Source organism: Gigantopelta aegis, chromosome 15, assembly GCF_016097555.1.
Source record: "Gigantopelta aegis isolate Gae_Host chromosome 15, Gae_host_genome, whole genome shotgun sequence".
NCBI lineage: Eukaryota > Metazoa > Mollusca > Gastropoda > Neomphalida > Peltospiridae > Gigantopelta > Gigantopelta aegis.
Window position 1 is genome coordinate 16,587,694 of NC_054713.1, and position 19,986 is coordinate 16,607,679.

At 37.2% G+C, this 19,986-nt stretch overlaps 1 protein-coding gene and 1 long non-coding RNA gene across 2 annotated transcripts in view; one reads left to right on the forward strand and one right to left on the reverse strand.

Moving 5' to 3' along the window:
* The window catches only part of LOC121389630, a 25,142-nt gene extending 15,500 nt beyond the window's left edge, over positions 1-9,642 (reverse strand). Inside the window, exon 1 of the long non-coding RNA XR_005960097.1 lies at positions 9,146-9,642. This is a non-coding gene — a long non-coding RNA (uncharacterized LOC121389630). The remainder of the gene's footprint in view (positions 1-9,145) is intronic.
* LOC121389629 overlaps positions 1,419-19,986 on the forward strand; it is a 20,456-nt gene continuing 1,888 nt past the window's right edge. The window contains exons 1-3 of the mRNA XM_041521269.1: positions 1,419-1,547; positions 16,086-16,178; positions 17,457-17,564. Coding sequence (XP_041377203.1) covers positions 1,487-1,547; positions 16,086-16,178; positions 17,457-17,564 — 262 coding nt within the window. The 5' untranslated portion in view covers positions 1,419-1,486. The remainder of the gene's footprint in view (positions 1,548-16,085; positions 16,179-17,456; positions 17,565-19,986) is intronic.

The following is a 19,986-nucleotide window of genomic DNA, read 5'->3' on the forward strand; positions in this document are numbered from 1 at the left end:
CAGCAGATGAGAGTTTGTGTTAATTGTCGCCACTGTCTACAAGATGGACAGCACGCCCTGCTTCATTGCCCCATATAGAAACCGGCCGTTACAATAACACCCCAGTAGATGAGAGTTTGTGTTAATTGTCGCCACTGTCTACAAGATGGACAGCACGCCCTGCTTCATTGCCCCATATACACAGATTTGAGGGATATTTTATTTATTGAATGTATAGAATTATGACATTGTTTTATATCTGCTACAGACCCAGATTTTTTTCCCCAAATATCTTATCTAGTCATACTTTGAACAGATTAAGTGCCAAGACATGCACATTAATTTTAGAATAGCGTCATGGTGTTTTTACGTTAACTGAATATTATTATTTTTATTATTATTATTATTATTATTATTATTATTATTACTATTATTTTATATATAAGTTTAATGTATGTTACTGTATTATTAACTGCATTTTGGGGTTTTAGTTAGATATATGTTTTTATATATTTTATTTCATGTTTAATGTTTTAAATGTGTCTTAATGTAATATTTATATATTTTGTGTGTCGATTATTAATATTAAGTCCATACAGAGTGGCTCAGTGTTTAATAAACAATTTGTCTTGTCCTGTTTTGTCATTACACCGAATTACTACAAGTTCTGAAGCCATCAAAATGTTCGCGAACACGTTCGCTGTGTATTTGTTGGAAAATACGTTGAAAACCGCTACACTTTTAAGAAGTTAGAAGCAAGGGATCAGTTCTATGCACCATCCAACAGATAGGATAGCATATACCACGGTCTTTGATATACCAGTTGTGGTTCACTGGGGGAGGGGGGGGGGGGGGTTAGCTCAGTCGTTTGAGTGCTCGCTTGAGGTGCTTGAAAACAAATAAACTTTTGGTTCACTGGATGGAACGACAAATAGCCCAATGGGCCCACCGACGGGGACTGATCGTAGACCGACAGCGCATCAGGAGAGCGCTTTATCACGGGAAGTTATAGTTTTTGGTGTTTCTATATACACTGGATGAAAAAAAAAATCAAATGTTTTACTGTTAATTTCTTGAGTCGTTAAACTCGCACTGGGATGAAGCCGGAACTGGGATGCGAACTCAGTACCTGCCAGGTTTATCTCCGATGATTTAACCACTACCGTGATTAGTACTACGAGATGGCGTTACAGAGTAGAGCCGTGTGTATCCAGCTGTAACGTCATCGCCTATTACGCTGTAACAGATACACATGGAGTGAAGATTGAAACCACTGTGCGATTTAATGTATTCATTTGCTAATTTATTTCTTGTATACTAGATGCACACACTGTTGCTTATCTGTAATTTAATATTAATAATTTAATTGCCTGTTTGATCAAAATCAGCCACCTCGTAATTATCTAAATACATCTGGTGCTGAAAGGACGCTGCCACGTAAAACTTCAAAAGACTATAAAACTCGAAACACAAACCGTTCATTACGTCACTACGAAGAAGCGACAACATGCGGCTGATCTTGGTTCTGTTCTGTCTTCTGCTGGCGCTTGGTCTCACAACTGCTTCCCGTAAGTATATATATGGAATTCGCCATTGCTTTCACAAATTTCCTCATGCCGTTACCGAAACCCGAATCCGTGGCACCCAATCGCCCGCAATTGTTAGGCCGGAACGCTACCTATCAGACCAACTGCGTTCTATGTATGTATGTATGTATGCATGCATGGATGCATGTGTATATATATATATATATATATATATATATATATATATATATATATATATATATGGAATTCGCCATTCGACCTGAGCAGGGCCAAGCCGATATTTTAAGACAGTAACATGTTATTGCTTTTATCACTACGGGAATAGTAGGAAAATCATTATGTATTCCATTTTTGTGTAAACAAATAGAGTACCGTTAACCTAGCAAGGCTTTTGCCATACAAGGTACATGACTACATTCTGTCACATTCAAAAAGCGTTTATAAACTCTAATTCATACATATATATATACACGTTTTGTATTGTTAACGCAAAAGTAAAAGCTATTTGTATTTACTGCTTTCTTCGGGCTCCGCTGCGATTTTTAGAGGTCGCCCGAACCCGCGGGCATGAAAACCTGACTCCCAAATCTGCGACTTTCCAAGCGCGATTTTAGGTCGTGGCAATCTCGTAGACACGTCGCTAAGCCCCCGCCCGGCAGCCTGCCGGAAACCGACCGGTGATCTGGCAGCCGCCTGAAGATTTTGACGAAAATCATTGGAAAAAAATCCGCCGGGCGCCGTGGGATTTTCACGGGACTCTCACGGCCAACGTACGATAGCCTTACTGCCCCCTCACGGATCCCGGCAAGCCCGACATCAATCACCAGTCGCTTGGCCGGGTTCCGCCAGGACGCCTACCGATCTGTTCTTTGATCACCCAGCGCCCGCCAGATTATCTAGCGGCGTCCGGCCGACGCCCTGGTGTCCGCACTGTCTCCACTGCGATCCAATGTTCAAAGGGCACCTCCCAGGCCCCGTCTAATATGTGAGGGCACACGTCGCAGACATGAAATTCGCCCGAAATCCCCCGGCGACTCCTGCGATTAGAAAAATCGCGCGGACGCCAGTTGATATGTGAGGGTCGCTTAACTTTGTTCAAGCGCATGCGTTTGCATAAAGTATCGTAACACGCATGTGCGGTTCGTCATTTTTCATGTTTAAGTCCACTACATGAACAAAAAAAATGTTTCTTAACTATGCACAGTTGACGAACACTTAGTTTAATATTTTTTTTAAAAGGAAAAATTCAATTTGTGAAGCGTTCTGGTCCGGTCCGCGTTTTATCAACACACATCGCTAAAACTTGATGTCGATACTTGTCACGGGGATTCTATAATTCCCGTAACTGAATAAAACACGATTATCAAAATATCTCTCCTAACTGTATATCTATTAGATCTCTCTGTAACAGGCTGTTAAACCCTAGTATGGCTCGTCTCTAGGTATGATCAGACATACGATCTTATATAAAGTATATATATTTATAGCATGTTTAGCTCTCTAGAAACACAACAAAAACACAATACACTTTGGAATCTGTATTAATCTACGCTGACAAATGTACAGCCGTAGTAGTTAATTAATAACAGCAATAATAACAACCCAGAACTGATCACTTAATTAGTTAATCTCTAGGTGTCTAGTTACACAATATGCGAATCACTTCACCGTTACACCACACCCACACGTGTGATAATTGAGAAACGCTTCCAGGAGAAGTTAATTAATAAAGGAATTACAACACCATTCCTAACTGGTTAATTTTTAGTTAACCCTTACTACTCGTTCAGTAACGTGTGATAATTGAGAAACGCTTCTTGGGGAACTTAATTAATAAAGGAATTACAGCTCTATTCCTAACGGGTTAATTTTTAATTAACCCTAACTACTCATTCAGTAATCTTGTAACACAGAATTAATACTGGTACCTATCACAATAAAGACAATAACCTACAGTTTACCTAGGTCGTCTAGGATGACTGGCTAAGCTTTATATTACCAAATACTCGTATAATGTTAGAACAAAAAGTCTACGATTTACTTCGTCAGATGACCGAAGACACTGTCTAAAGAATATTGGTATAATACAGTATTAAAATATTTAAAGTCACATCAATCACATCAAGGTTATACACAGAGCAGAAATGATATTTACCAAAGTCCAACGGACTACGTTCCCTGGGAGCTTCCTTTTCGTTCTCCTCGATATCTCTAAAAACTAGCTATTTATTATAAAATCAGAATTGGCCTGGGGGTACAAGGCGGTACCTCCCCCTATCATCTGATATTTCACCTCTACTAGCGTCGGTATATTTCTCTCTGATCGTCAGACTTACTGACGCCATCGTCGCCAAATCACGGTTGTAAAAACCGCACTCGCAGAGGTATTACGTAACTACTCGCCACATGGCCTCCACATCTGGACTAAGTGCATATTGGAATGCCCGATCGCGCGAAGTATTACGTAACAAGTTGCCCAGCTAGCTAAGTGCAATTAAACTGCACACGGCCCTCTAACACAATTAAAATCGCCACAGGCGAAAACAATTTTAAGAGCATGTTCCGTCACAATACTGATAGTCATTACGTTTATACCAGTGAATAGTTTGTAAAATATCATTTTTTAAATGAATTGATTCATAATTAACACAATTTATACACTCAAAATTATTTACAATTATTATAAATGGATTATGAATACTATTCACTACAATAGAGGCACACAAATATAGCAGATCGAATGTAATAATTCATTCTAACAACAGGTGTCTTAAAAATCGTAAAAATTAAATGCTTTGGCTTGTTGATCAGGCACGTGTGAGGTCATGTGACACGCACCGAATGTTAATTCATCTTTCTCCATTTTAAGTCATTGTCTACGAGTCATGTGGACCCGATATCGGTAATTCTAAGCAATAAACAAAAACGACTTAGTAAAATTAATGGTTTTAGGGGTTTGTAAAGTTTTGTATTTAGATATTTACTTTTCAGAATTTTATTGTTTATGAAAATATTCCTGAACTGTGAAGAAAAACCTCATAAATGAACGACATGCCGATGACAACAAATCGGATGTTGATTGCGCGAACCATTCACGAGAAAACAAAATGAACGGTATTTGAAGCATAACGCAGTTAGGGATGCAGCACGTTTTTTAAAGGAACATTCCTGAGTTTGCTGCAATTTTTTAAGATGTTATCGACTAACAGACTTTTTAAAGATTGTAATTACACATGAAATCTATTTGTCTGCATAAAATATTAGTGGCTGTATATTAAACGTGTTTTTGATCGTTCTAATATTTGTACTAGGTTAAATTTCATTTTATTTCCTAAAATATATATTTTTTTGGTACGTACGAAATTATTTGAAGACAAAATCCAGTTTGGGCTTTTTACAAATATTAAGATGACCAGAAACACACTGAATATACAGACGCTGATATTCTAAACAAGAAAATATATGTAATATGTAAGTTTAATCGTAGACATTTGTTAGTCGGAAGCATCTTACAATGCAGAAAACTGAGGAATGTCCTTTTAACGAGGTTGTTTTAAAGATGATTCTTACAAACTGAGATAGATTTCTTAATACTGGCAAACTATTAGTATTAAGCAATTCGTGAACTTTTAGAATGTTTGGCCTGAACAAGTATTTTGACTTAATATATTTCTTACGAGTATCGATACAAAATGGTCGAAGATAAGTATAATAATATTCATCACTTAATTCATTTTGATTACAAAGAGTACATTTCGTTTTTGCTCGTGGTCTATTTTCTTTTAGGTAAAAAAAGAAGATTGATTTCAAAATTAATATTATATTTAATAATACGATAAAACAGATTTGGGGGAATCGGACACTAAGGCGTGCCAGTTTTGTACAAATTATATAACAATAAGTAGTAAAGTCTTTTAAAGGTTTTAATATACTTTAACTATTCAGAATCAAGGTCGGGTTTTTTGCTTTAATAAACTATATATAATTACTGACATTTTATGCTACTTGTCAGATACAGGTTTAGCCCAATACATTATAATTTGTTGTCTTATTATACCCGAGATAGGCTGTGTACCAAGTTCTCCATATAAGATATATTCGGGGTGTACTTCTTTTTAACATTCAATATGTATTTTTAAAAATCCGTATGAAACTTTATCATGTCAATTTTACTAAAACACCATATTATTTCCGAACCATAAATAAGAATAGGGAGTATTGGTTGGTCTCAAAGCAACAACTGGTAATCCAAAGGTAAATTCAAATTTCTTATTCTAACGAGAAGTAAATGCATGCACATTGGGTTTTTTTTGTGTGTTTTGTTTCTGATTCATTATGGCTGTTTTAGCAATAAGCAGATTTACTGGTGGGTTTTAAATACAATATCTAAGCATTTATTATAATCGACTACCTCTACATTATTATTATTATTTATTTTGAAGTTTACTTCTCTTAGATCAAAACACTAAAATGTTTGTTTTGTCAACATTCAGTTTCAATTTCCATAGTTTACAATACAATACAGAATCTAATTTTTTTTCTGTAAATCATCAACATTATCTGCAAATAGTAAATCTTCAAGAGTTGACGTGCAACTACAGATGTCTTAGATAATAAGACTCCCAACAAGTGCATTTAATAACAACAACAATCACTTTATTCACATAAAGACCACCAACGGTGGTACATGTGTGACAGTGAATGACCAAAAAAAAAAAAAAAAAAAAAAAAACAAAGGAGAGAAAGAAAAACTATATACATAGGCATACATCCACACAAATAGATTACTATTGGTCTCTTTATTTTGTCATTATAATACTTACAAATTTCCTAAGTTTCCTTACTTTTGACAGCTGTTCTGTTTAAATAACAAAGTAAACTTATACAAATTTGGTCTCGTAATAAATTCGTTTTTAAGATATAATTGTCTTTCTATCAAAAATGCAGGGAATTCAAAGAGGGCATGGTATTCATCTCATACACATTGATTCTGGCATATTGTACAATATCTCTCGTGGTAAGGGAAGTCGCTCCATTATCCTCGTTCTACTGATAATGAATGATTAGCAGTACGAAATTTAAGTAATGGAAGTGTCAAATTGTTTGGCAAATATATATGTTTCTTGACTAAATACTGGTTTAATAAAATCATATACATTTTACCCTTTGAAGTATTCAACTTATTACTATTTCACTGTTGCCGAAACTGATCCTTAAGTCTTGTTTCCATTGTGGATAGTAACCATCCCGTACTTGAAAAAACACTGTTGTTGCCATACAAAACTTAAGCCACAGTTATCTAAAATATTCTTAACACTATGTAACCATAAAGATTTACATGTGCCATTGTAATATTTATACAAACATATTATTATATAATAAATATATTTATTTATTGTCCTTGTCCGAGATAATTGTACACCAATATATTATCCTTTTGTTAATATATAAACGTATATGCATTTTACAAGTTTCTCCATAGAGCATATAATTAGGAGTACTTTTCTTTAAGTGTAAACAAATTTTAATGAAATTACTTTGCAGACGCTCTAATATATAAATATTACTGTATCAGCAAATTCCAGAGCCATATGTTATTATTGGTATAGTCATACCGGCCTCGGTGGCGTCGTGGTTAGGCCATTGTGACGGAACATGCTCTTAATTTTGTTTTCGCCTGTGGCGATATTAATTGTTTTAGAGGGCCGTGTGCAGTTCCAATATGCACTTAGCCAGGTGGGCACCTTGTTACGTAATACCTTCGCGCGACCGTGCATCCCAATATGCACTTAGTCCAGATGTGGAGGCCATGTGGCCAGTAGTTACGTAATACCTCTGCGAGTGCGGTTTCGACGACCGTGATTTTGGCGACTAGGCGTTAGTAAGTCTGGTCTTCAAAGAGAAAAATGCGTCTCTGGGAGTTGGGGAAATATCTCATGATACGTGAGGTACCGCGTTGTGCCCCCAGGCGATATTCGGGTTTATGATAAATAGCTAGGGTTTTAGAGATATCGGGGAGAAACATAGGAAGGCTTCCAGGGGGAACGTTAGTCCGTTTGGACTTGGTAATTATATATTTTCTGCTCTGTTGTATAACCTTGATGTTAGGAATAGAGTTGTAATTCCTTTATTAATTAAGTTCTCCTGGAAGCGTTTCTCAATTATCACACGTGTGGGTGTTGTGTCACGGTGAAGTGATTAGCATATTGTGTAAACTAGACACCTAGAGATTAACTAATTAAGTGATCAGTTCTGGGTTGTTATTATTTGTTGTTATTAATTAACTACTGCGGCAGTACATTTGTCAGCGTAGGTTAATACAGATTCCAAAGTGTATTGTGTTTTTGTTGTGTTTTCTAGTGAACTAAACGTGCTATAATAATATATACTTTATATAAGATCTTATCTCTGATCATACCTAGACGAGCCAGCGGGTATAACTGCCTGTTACAGAGAGATCTAATAGATATACAGTTGGGAGAGATATTTGGACACTCGTGTTTCATTCAGTTACGGGTATTATAGGATCCCCGTGACAGCCATCGATCTACAGGCTGGTAGGTACTGGGTTCGGATCCCAGTCGAGGCATGGGAGTTTTAATCCAGATACCGACTCCAAACCCTGAGTGAGTGCTCCGCAAGGCTCAATGGGTAGGTGTAAACCACTTGCACCAACCAGTGATCCATAACTGGTTCAACAAAGACCATGGTTTGTGTTATCCTGCTTGTGGGAAGCGCAAATAAAAGATCCCTTGCTGCCTATCCTAAAAGAGTAGCCTATGTGGCGACAGCAGCTTTCCTCTAAAAACACCCAAAACAACAGTGTTAGAATGACCATATGTTTGACGTCCAATAGCCGATGATAAGATATAAAAAAAATCAATGTGCTCTAGTGGCGTCTTTAAATAAAACAAACTTTACTTTACTTTGGTATAATCGTATGATCATATGCCTTAAAAAGGGAGTCTAGTGGTAAATAAATATTTCCGATTTTCTTAATAATGATTACCGCCGATTGCATCTCATGGTTTAACATAAGAAAACAGAACTGTTATGCAACAAACAATGCATTTTTGTTCCTAATATATTATGTCGATAATACCGAAACACGGTCTCTGTCTCTGTCTGTCTCTCTGTCTCTGTCTCTGTCTCTCTCCCTCTCCCTCTCTCTGTCTCTCTCTCTCTCTGTGTCTCTCTCTCTCTCTCTCTCTCTCTCTGTATGTATTGGTGTATGAATATCTATATATTGTTTGTATTTAGAGATTGACTGTTACACAAATAGATATGTATGTATGTATGTATGTATGTATGGATGGATGTATGCATGGATGTATGTATGGATGCATGTATGGATGCATGTATGTATGTATGTATGTATGCATGTATGCATGTATTGGATGTATGGATGGTATGGATTGTATGGATGCATGGATGCATGGATGGATGTATGCATGTATATATGTATGTATGTATGCATGTATGTATGTATGTATGCTTATTTATGTTTATGTATTGTATGTATGTTTGTTTAACTACACCTGTAATTGAAAAAAAGAGAAAAAAAAGAAAAGAAAAAAAAAGAGAGAATAATATAATGAACTTTTATTATCATAACTTACATTTAAATCAGGAAGGTATTTCCGTTGTTTCACTTATGTTTGATGAGCATGTGTTCACATTTGGAGAAGCGCACGACTGCGCGACCGTTACTAACACTTCCCGACACGTTCACACTTGCGATGTTCGGTTACAACACATTGTCTTTTAAATCCTTCAACACTTGACTAACTCTTTAGGTATCCATATTGGGGAAATATAGATGAATTTTCCACTTGTGGTACATGTCGAGCTGTCATAACCTTATACAACACCACGTGTTCTTAGACGTGTTTGCGGGAATCAGAAGCGTAACTGCCTCCAAAAAACATTTCTCCTCCTGCAGTTAGAATTTAAAATCTTCTTAATTGTCCAAATTAAAATGCACATAAAAGGAAGTCCATTTAACTAAATAAAACAAATCTCCATTCTGGCCTTCAAAGTCCTCACACTCATGACCGTGTGTCACAATTCGCCGTTACAAAATAAGACAAACACGGTGTTGCTTGGTGACACATCATTTCAATATAAGAAAGTTCAAACTATGTTTTCGTAATATTTCAACCAATAGAACAAGCCATCTATAAAAGAATAGTTTGCTGGCTGACATTATTTGCATATACCAGTTCATATTGTGTTTTCGTAAAATTTCAACCAATAAAAAGAGCCATCAAATTACACATGCGCACTTATTCACAATAGTTTCCTTGAGATGTTTACGATAAGTCTGTTAAAAACCATGCAATGTGCGGAGCTGTAGTTAATGTGGTAGAGGTGTCAACTATCCCCTATCCAGTAAATTCGCAAAACTTAAACAAAACAACCCCAGTTAATATTATTTCTAGTTCTACATATCACAATTTTTATAATTTTTTTATATACGATCTAAATATAAAAATGTTATCGGAAATAGCATGTTAGTACTTAATAATATTATCCATACTATTCCCATCGGAGATATATAAACTACGTCCCTGAGTTTTAATATATTTCCATACCAGTACAGCCCTAACACACACCGATAAAACTGCATTTGCACGTGCGGCACGGACAACTGAAATTGACGGTTTTACTGCACCAGAACAAAATGTGAGGTTCATGACGTCTGGTCCCCGTTATTTTTGTTTTATTATTCACTACTTTCTAATTATTAATTTTATTAGCCATAAAACTAATATAATAATTCACTCGAACTTAAGTGGGATATAAGTCAGTTATACCCACACTTACTCGGTGTATCGGTGAATATCCCAACAGTTTTGGTCCTGATCAAAACTGTAGGGATATTCACCAATACACCTCTAAAGTGTGGGTATAACTATTACCTATATATATGTATGTATGTATGTATTGCATGTATGTATGTATGTATCTGTGTATGCATATGAACACTTACAATGTGATCAATGGTGAAATGTTGGGGGGGGGGGGGTGGTTGGGGTTTTTTTTTTTTGTAAACCCAATTTGCAATTTTGTTACAAAACGATTTTATTCAAAATAATAGGTAACTCTATTATTAGCCACGTAGTCTACATACTGGCCATGTACATGTACATGTGAACGTAGATATACATATACGAGAACTGTAGCGATGTGGCGATACAGTATCGTATGAGGATACGAGGGCCACGATACGATACATCGATTCAGGACAGATGTATCACGATACAATACGATAAATTCATGTTTTAATAGTTTTTTGGTAAAAAAAGGTTGAAGCAGAAATTTACGAACTTACGAACACGCACAGTAGAGCAACGAAAACGCAATTTCGACGTTTAGTTGCTGAGTTTTCTTTCAATCTGTGAATGGATGGAGTCAACCTCAATTTGAGTATGACCTTTTTCTAATATATTTTGTATGATTGTTTTCTTGTGTATTTATGCAAAATGTTGCAGTGTATTGGCCAAGACGACATTTCGGTTTTGGTAAGTACACCCATCAGAATAAAGAATGAAGATGTCATATGTTTGAAGATTTTCTGATAGAAAATCAGTAATGCAAGAAGCAAACTCATTGGCAGTAAGACCACCCTCATCATCATGCCAAACATAATAAACAACATCACTGTTGGCAATATTGCAAATTGTGACATTATGAACAGCAAGTTTCGTCTTGTAATAAAGGGCAGAAGCATTCAACCGTGGATATAATAACACATCTTGTACATCCATTGTGACCATCAAGATCCGTTCACCACTGTGCATTTTATGGCCCTGTTTTTGTCTTCAGCTGTTTCTGCTCTTGCCGCTTCTTTCCTAGAAATATGTTGATCCCACACCTCAGCACTGATATTTCCAACTTCATTCACAACACATGTGTCACATCGATCATTTCGGGGATGATATATGGATAAATGCATCTTGTCAAATTCTTCCTGAAGAATCTGCCGGCATAAAGGGGCTTTATTAAAATCCATGCACTTTTCTTCATATAATCGGTAAAGATCGGTCATTGATTGTATTATGGGTTCTCAACTCGCGGTCATCATGGCCTCTTGTATTATGAGAGGATATTTGTTTAGCCTTGCCAAGTCCATCATCAGCTTATGTAACCCAATTTCTAACTGACCATTCGCCAATTGCCATTGTTGAAAGGAACATTCTTTTGCAAGAAAACATGAATACTTAAGTCTTTTGGTTTTCTTATGTTATCTTTCTTTAGGTGATAAAATAATGACACTGATCTTCTTTTGTTTTACCTTCGAACTGTCAACTATTCCCCTGACAAAGGTTTTTCTCTGTTCCCATGTCATGTTTCTCCAAACATTTTCGAAAATGTATTTTCTGTCGGTTTCAGTGAAATGACTGCAGCATCTTGACTTTTTTTGTTTCTTGCACCTTTACCAATAGAACATTTCCCCCCAGATACATCATCCTTAGCCTAACCAGTATATGGCAGGCCCTTTTCTCGCAAATATTTATTTTTATTTTGCTTCCAGTTCATGGGTTCATATTTGCCTTTCTTTGCCTTTTTTCGGGGTGGTGTTTGGGATTCAAACGTGTCTTCTTGATGACAATCATCCTCTGACGCTGAACTTGTAAGAACAGGTATGCAATCATTTGTTTCTTTAGCATCTACTGGATTCTTGTCTGCTTCAGGTAGCTCATCCACAACACTGATTTCGGAGTTTTGTGACCACCTATCAAGTGTTTGCTCCATGAACGTCTCAATATCTGTTTTCGGTAATTCATTGTTTTCTGGATTGTCTTGAGTAGTTACAGGTATACCAATAATTTCCAGCAATTCTTCGCATGTTGCTTGTATTTCTGGGTTATCCACATTTTCCCTAACTTTTTCTTCAGGTTGATTAGTTTGCTGTGCAAGACTAAGCTGCAGGATTTTCTGTCCTCTGCTGAGGTTATTCATATTATCTGAAATTAAACAACGATTATTTAGTTACCATTGTTGATATTTGGGGTCTACTATCTTTAAGAGAACACTCCACGGATTGTGTCAACCATTTATTCTTTTGCGTGATCAATATAAGCAAGTCAAAATTACTGAAAATATATTAAAACTTAGTATAGGACAGCAAAAAAGGAAATATCGATAGCAAAGATAAGTATTCATGTTTTGAACAAGCATTCATTTTATTTAAATTGATCTAAACAGTGTTAAAACTGTGTCATAATGAAACCTTGTATCTCCAGTAAATTAGCAGAAACAAAGTTTTTAAACTTCCAAATAAATTACTATCATAATTCATATAAAGTTTGTCTTTTAGTTTCAGTACTTAATGGAACATCAAATGTAATTTAAAAAAGCATTTTACTTACCTCAGAATGTTCGGTCCAGAACAAATACAAACTTTTCTCACAGCAAACAGACGCCATGCCGTTTCATCACTGAGATACAAGGTTTTATCACGATTAACTGATTAACCAATGGAGTTACTAGGATATTTTAAATGGGCATTTGGCACATTTTAATTGGATACAGAGTTACAAGGTGTTAACACTACACCCATATATAAACACAAAATCTAACAGCAAAAAAGGAAAATCCAAATTATTTGACAGTAACTGTGTGTGTGTGTGTGTGTGTGTGTGTGTGTATGTATGTATGTATGTATCTATGTATCTATCTATCTATCTATCTATCTATATATATATATATATTCGTTCCATCTACGTCTGTACCATCCGAAAGGGGTTTCAATTCAGCAGGAAATGTAACTGCCCAGCGGTCTGCACTGAAAACCAGATATGTAAACAAGTTGATTTTTTTCCTGAAGAAAACCTGAATTTCCATTGAACTGCATTGTGCAAGTATGTTACATTTATTTGTATTTCGAAACAGTTTTATTTTATTTTATTGTCAGGTCACAATAAAACTATCCTTTAATACAGCTTGTGTCATGTCTTAAATTTTGATTCAGGATATCATGTTTCATAAACCTGAACTAAACAGTTTAATTATTGATGATTGGTATGAAAAGTTAAGTATCACAGTACGTATCGTATCGCGACTCAAGTATCGGAATACGTATCGTATCGCGACCTTCCTTACCGTTACATAATAAGCAGGATACAGGACAAGTCATTGCTCCAACTTTATTTAGTATTCTTATAAACGATTTGGCTGAGACAATGGTTGAGCCAATTAAACGTTAAAGGTCTTGTTTTGAAATTGGGCTTTTTGCTGATGACACAATCCTTTGGCGTTCAGGCCTACGCCTTCCCAAAATTAATTTTTTTTAAAAATATTCAAATTGATGTAGACAGGCTCCAACACTTGTCTTACACCTGAGGGTGAAGCTGTTTATCAGCAAAACTGTTTGTTTGCTGTTTAAACATAAATTTCACGGACTTAACCGTACTCTTATACTAATATTAAACACGTTTCAACAGTTACATTCCTTGGAGTCATCTTCGATCAATCACTTAATTTTGGAACCCATATTGCAGAAGGTGTTAAAATTAATAAACAATATATTATATAAACGTACCTAGGATCCTTTCTGGTACCGCTTGGGGTGCCGACTGAAACAAAAGAACCAACCAAAATCACTAATGATGATTTTTAATGCCATTATAGTCTCATGCCTTCAGTATGGGTCAACGTTTAGTTGTGCTAATCCTAATACTATTTATACCCTAGATGTGAGAGAGCTGGATAGATATTAAACAACTGAAGGTGTGGGAGAATCATTTATAACCTATATTTCTAAAATAACTACACAAACAGAAATAGATAATATTTCCCTCAATGAGGACACATTTGTGAGGAGCGGTAGGGCTTAGGCGATTTCGGCCGATAGGGCGATAGGATGGACTAGACCACCCTCTCTCCCCCCCCCCCCCCCGGCACACCTCGCCCAATGCAACTCCGGCCCTGGCGAGACGTCGGTATTCGCTTGGAAGTTGGATGAGGTACACATCCCACCCCTTTTGGAACCTTCCTCCAGTTGCAAGGTTGTATTGACCTAGGATGTGGCTGTCCTACAAGCTAAGCTGGTAGGCTATATTGACCTATGATGTGAAAATCCTATAAGCTAAGTTAGGAGGCTGTATTGACCTATGATGTGGCTGTCCTACAAGCTAAGTTGGAAGACTATTGCTCTATGATGTGACAATCCTACAAGCTCAGTTGGGAGGCTGTATTGACCTATGATGTGGCAGTTCTACAAGCTCAGTTGGGAGGCTGTATTGACCTATGATGTGGCAGTTCTACAAGCTAAGGTGGGAGGCTGTATTGACCTAGGATGTGTCTCTCCTACAAGCTAAGGTTGGAGGCTGTATTGACCTAGGATGTGTCTCTCCTACAAGCTAAGTTGGGAAACTGTATTGACCTATGGTGTGGCTTTCCTACAAGCTAAGTTGGGAGGATGTATTGACCTATGATGTGGCTTTCCTACAAACTAATTTGGGAGGATGTATTGACCTATGATGTGACAGTCCTAGAAGCTTAGTTGGAAGGCTGTATTGACCTATGATGTGGCAGTTCTACAAGCTACGTTGGAAGGCTGTATTGACCTACGATGTGGCTGTCCTACAAGCTAAGTTGGGAAGCTGTATTGACCTATGATGTGGCTTTCCTACAAGCTAATTTGGGAGGATGTATTGACCTATGATGTACAGTCCTAGAAGCTTAGTTGGAAGGCTGTATTGACCTATGATGTGTCTGTCTTACAAGCTAAGTTGGGAGGCTGTATTGACCTAGGACGTGTCTGTCCTACAAGCTAAGTTGGGAAGCTGTATTGACTTATGATGTGGCTTTCCTACAAGCTAAGTTGGGAGGATGTATTGAACTACGATGTGACAGTCCTAGAAGCTTAGTTGGAAGCTGTATTGACCTATGGTGTGGCTGTCCTACAAGCTAAGTTGGGAGGCTGTATTGACCTATGATGTGACAACCCTACAGACTAAGTTGGAAGGCTGTATTGACCTATGATGTGACAATCCTCCAAGCTAAGTTGGGATGTTGTATTGACCTATGATGTGGCTGTCGTACTGGCTAAATTGGAAGACTGTATTGACCTATGATGTGAAAATCCTACAAGCTAACTTGGAAGACTGTATCGACCTATGATGTGACAGTCGTACAAGCTAAGTTGGGAGGCTTTATTGACCTATGATGTGACAGTCATACAAGCTAAGTTGGAAGGCTGTATTGACCTATGATGTGACAGTCGTACAAGCTAAGTTGGAAGGCTGTATTGACCTATGATGTGACAGTCATACAAGCTAAGTTGGAAGGCTGTATTGACCTATGATGTGACAGTCGTACAAGCTAAGTTGGAAGGCTGTATTGACCTATGATGTGACAGTCGTACAAGCTAAGTTGGAAGGCTGTATTGACCTATGCTGTGACAGTCATACAAGCTAAGCTGGAAGGGTGTATTGACCTATGATGTGACAGTCGTACAACATCTGTTTTGTCGTTCAATACTTGGATATTGATCGCCTACATGTTCAAACGTACATGCAGCTCACGCTTAAATACATTTTCCTTTTGCAGCTTGCCGTAATGGTGGAAGATATATTCGGGGCGGTACGCATAGACACCAGTGTCTTTGTAGGACCGGATATTATGGTCTCCGTTGTCAGTACTGTAAGTATGTTTTGAGTTTCTCTAAAATATTACTGTGTCATAAATACATTTATTGTCTACAGTTAATTACTGTTAAAACTACTCACTCACAGGAGGCACCATTTGTACACACTTAATTACTGTTATAGCTACTCACTCACATCACGCACCACTTGTGCACATTTAAATACTGTTAAAGCTACTCACTCACATCACGCACCTCACATCACACACCACTTGTACACAGTTAATTACTGTTAAAGCTACTCACTCACATCACGCACCACTTGTAAACAACTAATTACTGTTAAAGATACTCACTCACACCACGCATTACTTGTACACAGTTAATTACTGTTAAAGCTACTCACTCACTTCACGCACCACTTGCACACAGCTAATTACTGTTAAAGCTACTCACTCACATCACGCACCACTTGTACAGTTAATTACTGTTAAAACTACTCACATCACACACAACTTGTACACAGCTAATTACTGTTAAAGCTACTCACTCACATCACGCACCTCACATCACACACCACTTGTACACAGTTAATTACCGTTAAAGCTACTCACTCACATCACGCACCACTTGTAAACAACTAATTACTGTTAAAGATACTCACTCACACCACGCATTACTTGTACACAGTTAATTACTGTTAAAGCTACTCACTCACTTCATGCACCACTTGCACACAGCTAATTACTGTTAAAGCTACTCACTCACGTCACGCACCACTTGTACAGTTAATTACTGTTAAAACTACTCACATCACACACCACTTGTACACAGCTAATTACTGTTGAAGCTACTCACTCACATCACGCACCACTTGTACACAGTTAATTACTGTTAAAACTACTCACTCACAGGAGGCACCATTTGTACACACTTAATTACTGTTATAGCTACTCACTCACATCACGCACCACTTGTGCACATTTAAATACTGTTAAAGCTACTCACTCACTTCACGCACCACTTGTACACAGTTAATTACTGTTAAAACTACTCACTCACAGGAGGCACCATTTGTACACACTTAATTACTGTTATAGCTACTCACTGTCATCACGCACCACTTGTACAGTTAATTACTGTTAAAACTACTCACTCACAGCACGCACCACTTGTACACAGTTAGTGTTAACACGACACAATCACTTAACATCACACAGCACTCGTATGTACTTAATTACTGTTAACACTGCTGATTTTACAAATAAAAAATTACCTATTATGCTGTTACTAAGCTCGTTGATCAGACACGCTGTTTGCGGTATATTTTCCAGATTGCGACGAGAGCTTTGCTGTTTTCATAGCACGACAATGGGCTAGTATGTGTTCTGTGAAAAAAGTGAGAGAATCATGCAGGCTATCATGTGCTCTCTGCACCGGACGTAAGCTACGATATATATATATCTGTGTGTGTGTGTGTGTGTGTGTGTGTGTGTGTGTGTGTGTGTGTGTGTGTGTGTGTGTGTTTGCATATATATATATGTGTTTATATATATATATATATATATATATATATATATATATATATATATATATATATGCAAACACACACACAGACACACACACACACACACACACACACACACACACACACACACACACACACACTTCTAAACTGGACGTGAGCTGTGATGTGCTTTATATACTCGCGGAAAGGTTCCTCTGCACCAAATGAATGAATGAATACAGAATTTCATTGACTTGAAATCTGGTCACGGAAAGTCACACAACTTTTGGGTAACCATTCCCTTCGATATTTTAGAGGTGTTCTGTCAATTGCACATGCTCTTCAGGCTTTATGATCACAACTTGCCTTATGCGCAGTTCGGTTCACGTAATCTTGTTTGGTGTCATTATCCTTAACACTGAACTACAAAACGATTGTATGGCTTCTCGTAACTGATAAAATAACTTTGGTTGGTATCTGATTGTCGACAGGTCACGCTTCTCGGAAAATGAATGTCTTCGAGAGATTAGTATGCTTGAAGTTGGAATGGAACACAACATTGTTGCTATACGTTGTGGTGTTCATTACCGTTCATCTGAACAGCGTACAGTGTCTGCGGAGATGTTATCAACAGTTAGGAGTACTAGATATATTCTGTATTCAGGGAACCTACGTCTGACGTCACGTTTGTAAAATGCATATATCAGGCTAGTACCCCTAAGGAATAGTTATTTTAAACATCATCTCTGATATCCCAAAACATCCCTGAGTTAAAGGAAGAGACAATTAAGGCATTTGGCCTGGTATGCATATTCAACGATATATAACGCACATTACTGTTTAATATCAACAAGTATTATCGTATAGTTAATTAATAAAACATATAAATGTGACGGCTATTATATATAACGGGCGCAGCCATTTTGTACCATCCCAGTGAAAACGCCCTCTGGCGAGCTGGTGGTTACGTAATACCTAACGTGTCACGTCAGGAATTAGTCTTCGAAGTGAAGAAACAAAACGCACCTGATTTTTGCGGATGCATCGCAATGTTCTTTAATAATATCCATCCCAGTAAGCCGGCAACAAGTACATATATTATTTTTCAATACAAAATAAGCCACCCTTGTCAAAGTGTTGAAATAACTATTATGTTTTGTACATAATTTAACCCACGTACTGAAATAATAACCGGAGTGTGTTCTTGGTTAATTGGTCTTTTCTTTCCGTGGCCTGTACCTGTGGTTCCTGATTGACAGGTGTATATTCAGACGGTCCCCAGACACTGTGTCTAGACACACTAAAAAGACGTGCCTCTTTTTATTAAGATCACAAGGTATTGTCTGATAGCCGTGCGGACGCCCCTCAAATTCGTAATGGACATTATCACTTTAGTACTGTAAGTAATTCTGTAAAACCCTTCATTAAGTAGACTTTCCCATCTAAAATCACAAACTGACCAATTAAGTAGTCCCAAAGAAAAGAAATTTATCACTTGGGTATCGTGAGTGGTCGTTTTTGCTCGAACGTATCCTACCAATAGGCCTAATAATAAGCATTTTTTCTTTGGATTTTTTTAAAGAGAAAAATACTATAACTTCATTTCGTTCTATTGATGCAAAATGAAATATATTTAGTTAAATAGTTTATTATACTATCAAGTCATTTATGTTGTTTTACAAGTCAGGTTGATGAAAGCGAAGTGCCTTGTCGTAAATTAGAACATCTGTCTACACTGTGCTTAAGAGGAGTTCGACGGAGCTGACGTCACTTCGCCCCAAGCTATACCACCGGACGTCACAAAAAAACGAAACAAAATGGCTGCCCCCAGTTAGCAGGAATAATCATGTTTTTTTATTAACTCTAAAATTACGCGTTTTTCATTTGTTAAAGTGTCAGTATGTGTTGGTGGTCCGGATATGCATCTTTCCAACACATAAGGCTCTTATTTGAGTTTACCCTACCTTTAAGGCCAGTTAGTGGAAGAACTGTACGTAATCACAAAATACGACCACGACCGTTCAGCAATACGTAGTCCTGTTACGACGACATCGACGCGCACCAAACATGGATCACGTCGGGGACCTAATTATTTACCCAGTATAGAAAGGATCCGGTATTTAGAGGGTCGCGTTTTAGAATATACAGTTATTTCCATTGACATCGGCATTGGATACGTAACTGTAAACGAAGAAGTCCGAGAATTACCGAATGAATGTGACTGTCTGACTAATAATAATGCCATTATATCCCAATGTGGTTATGTATCTTTCTTATTTATGAACCGACATTAAAGCATAAATAAAAACAACACATTTCAATGCAATTTAGTTTTACCACAATTAAGGTGGCAAAAT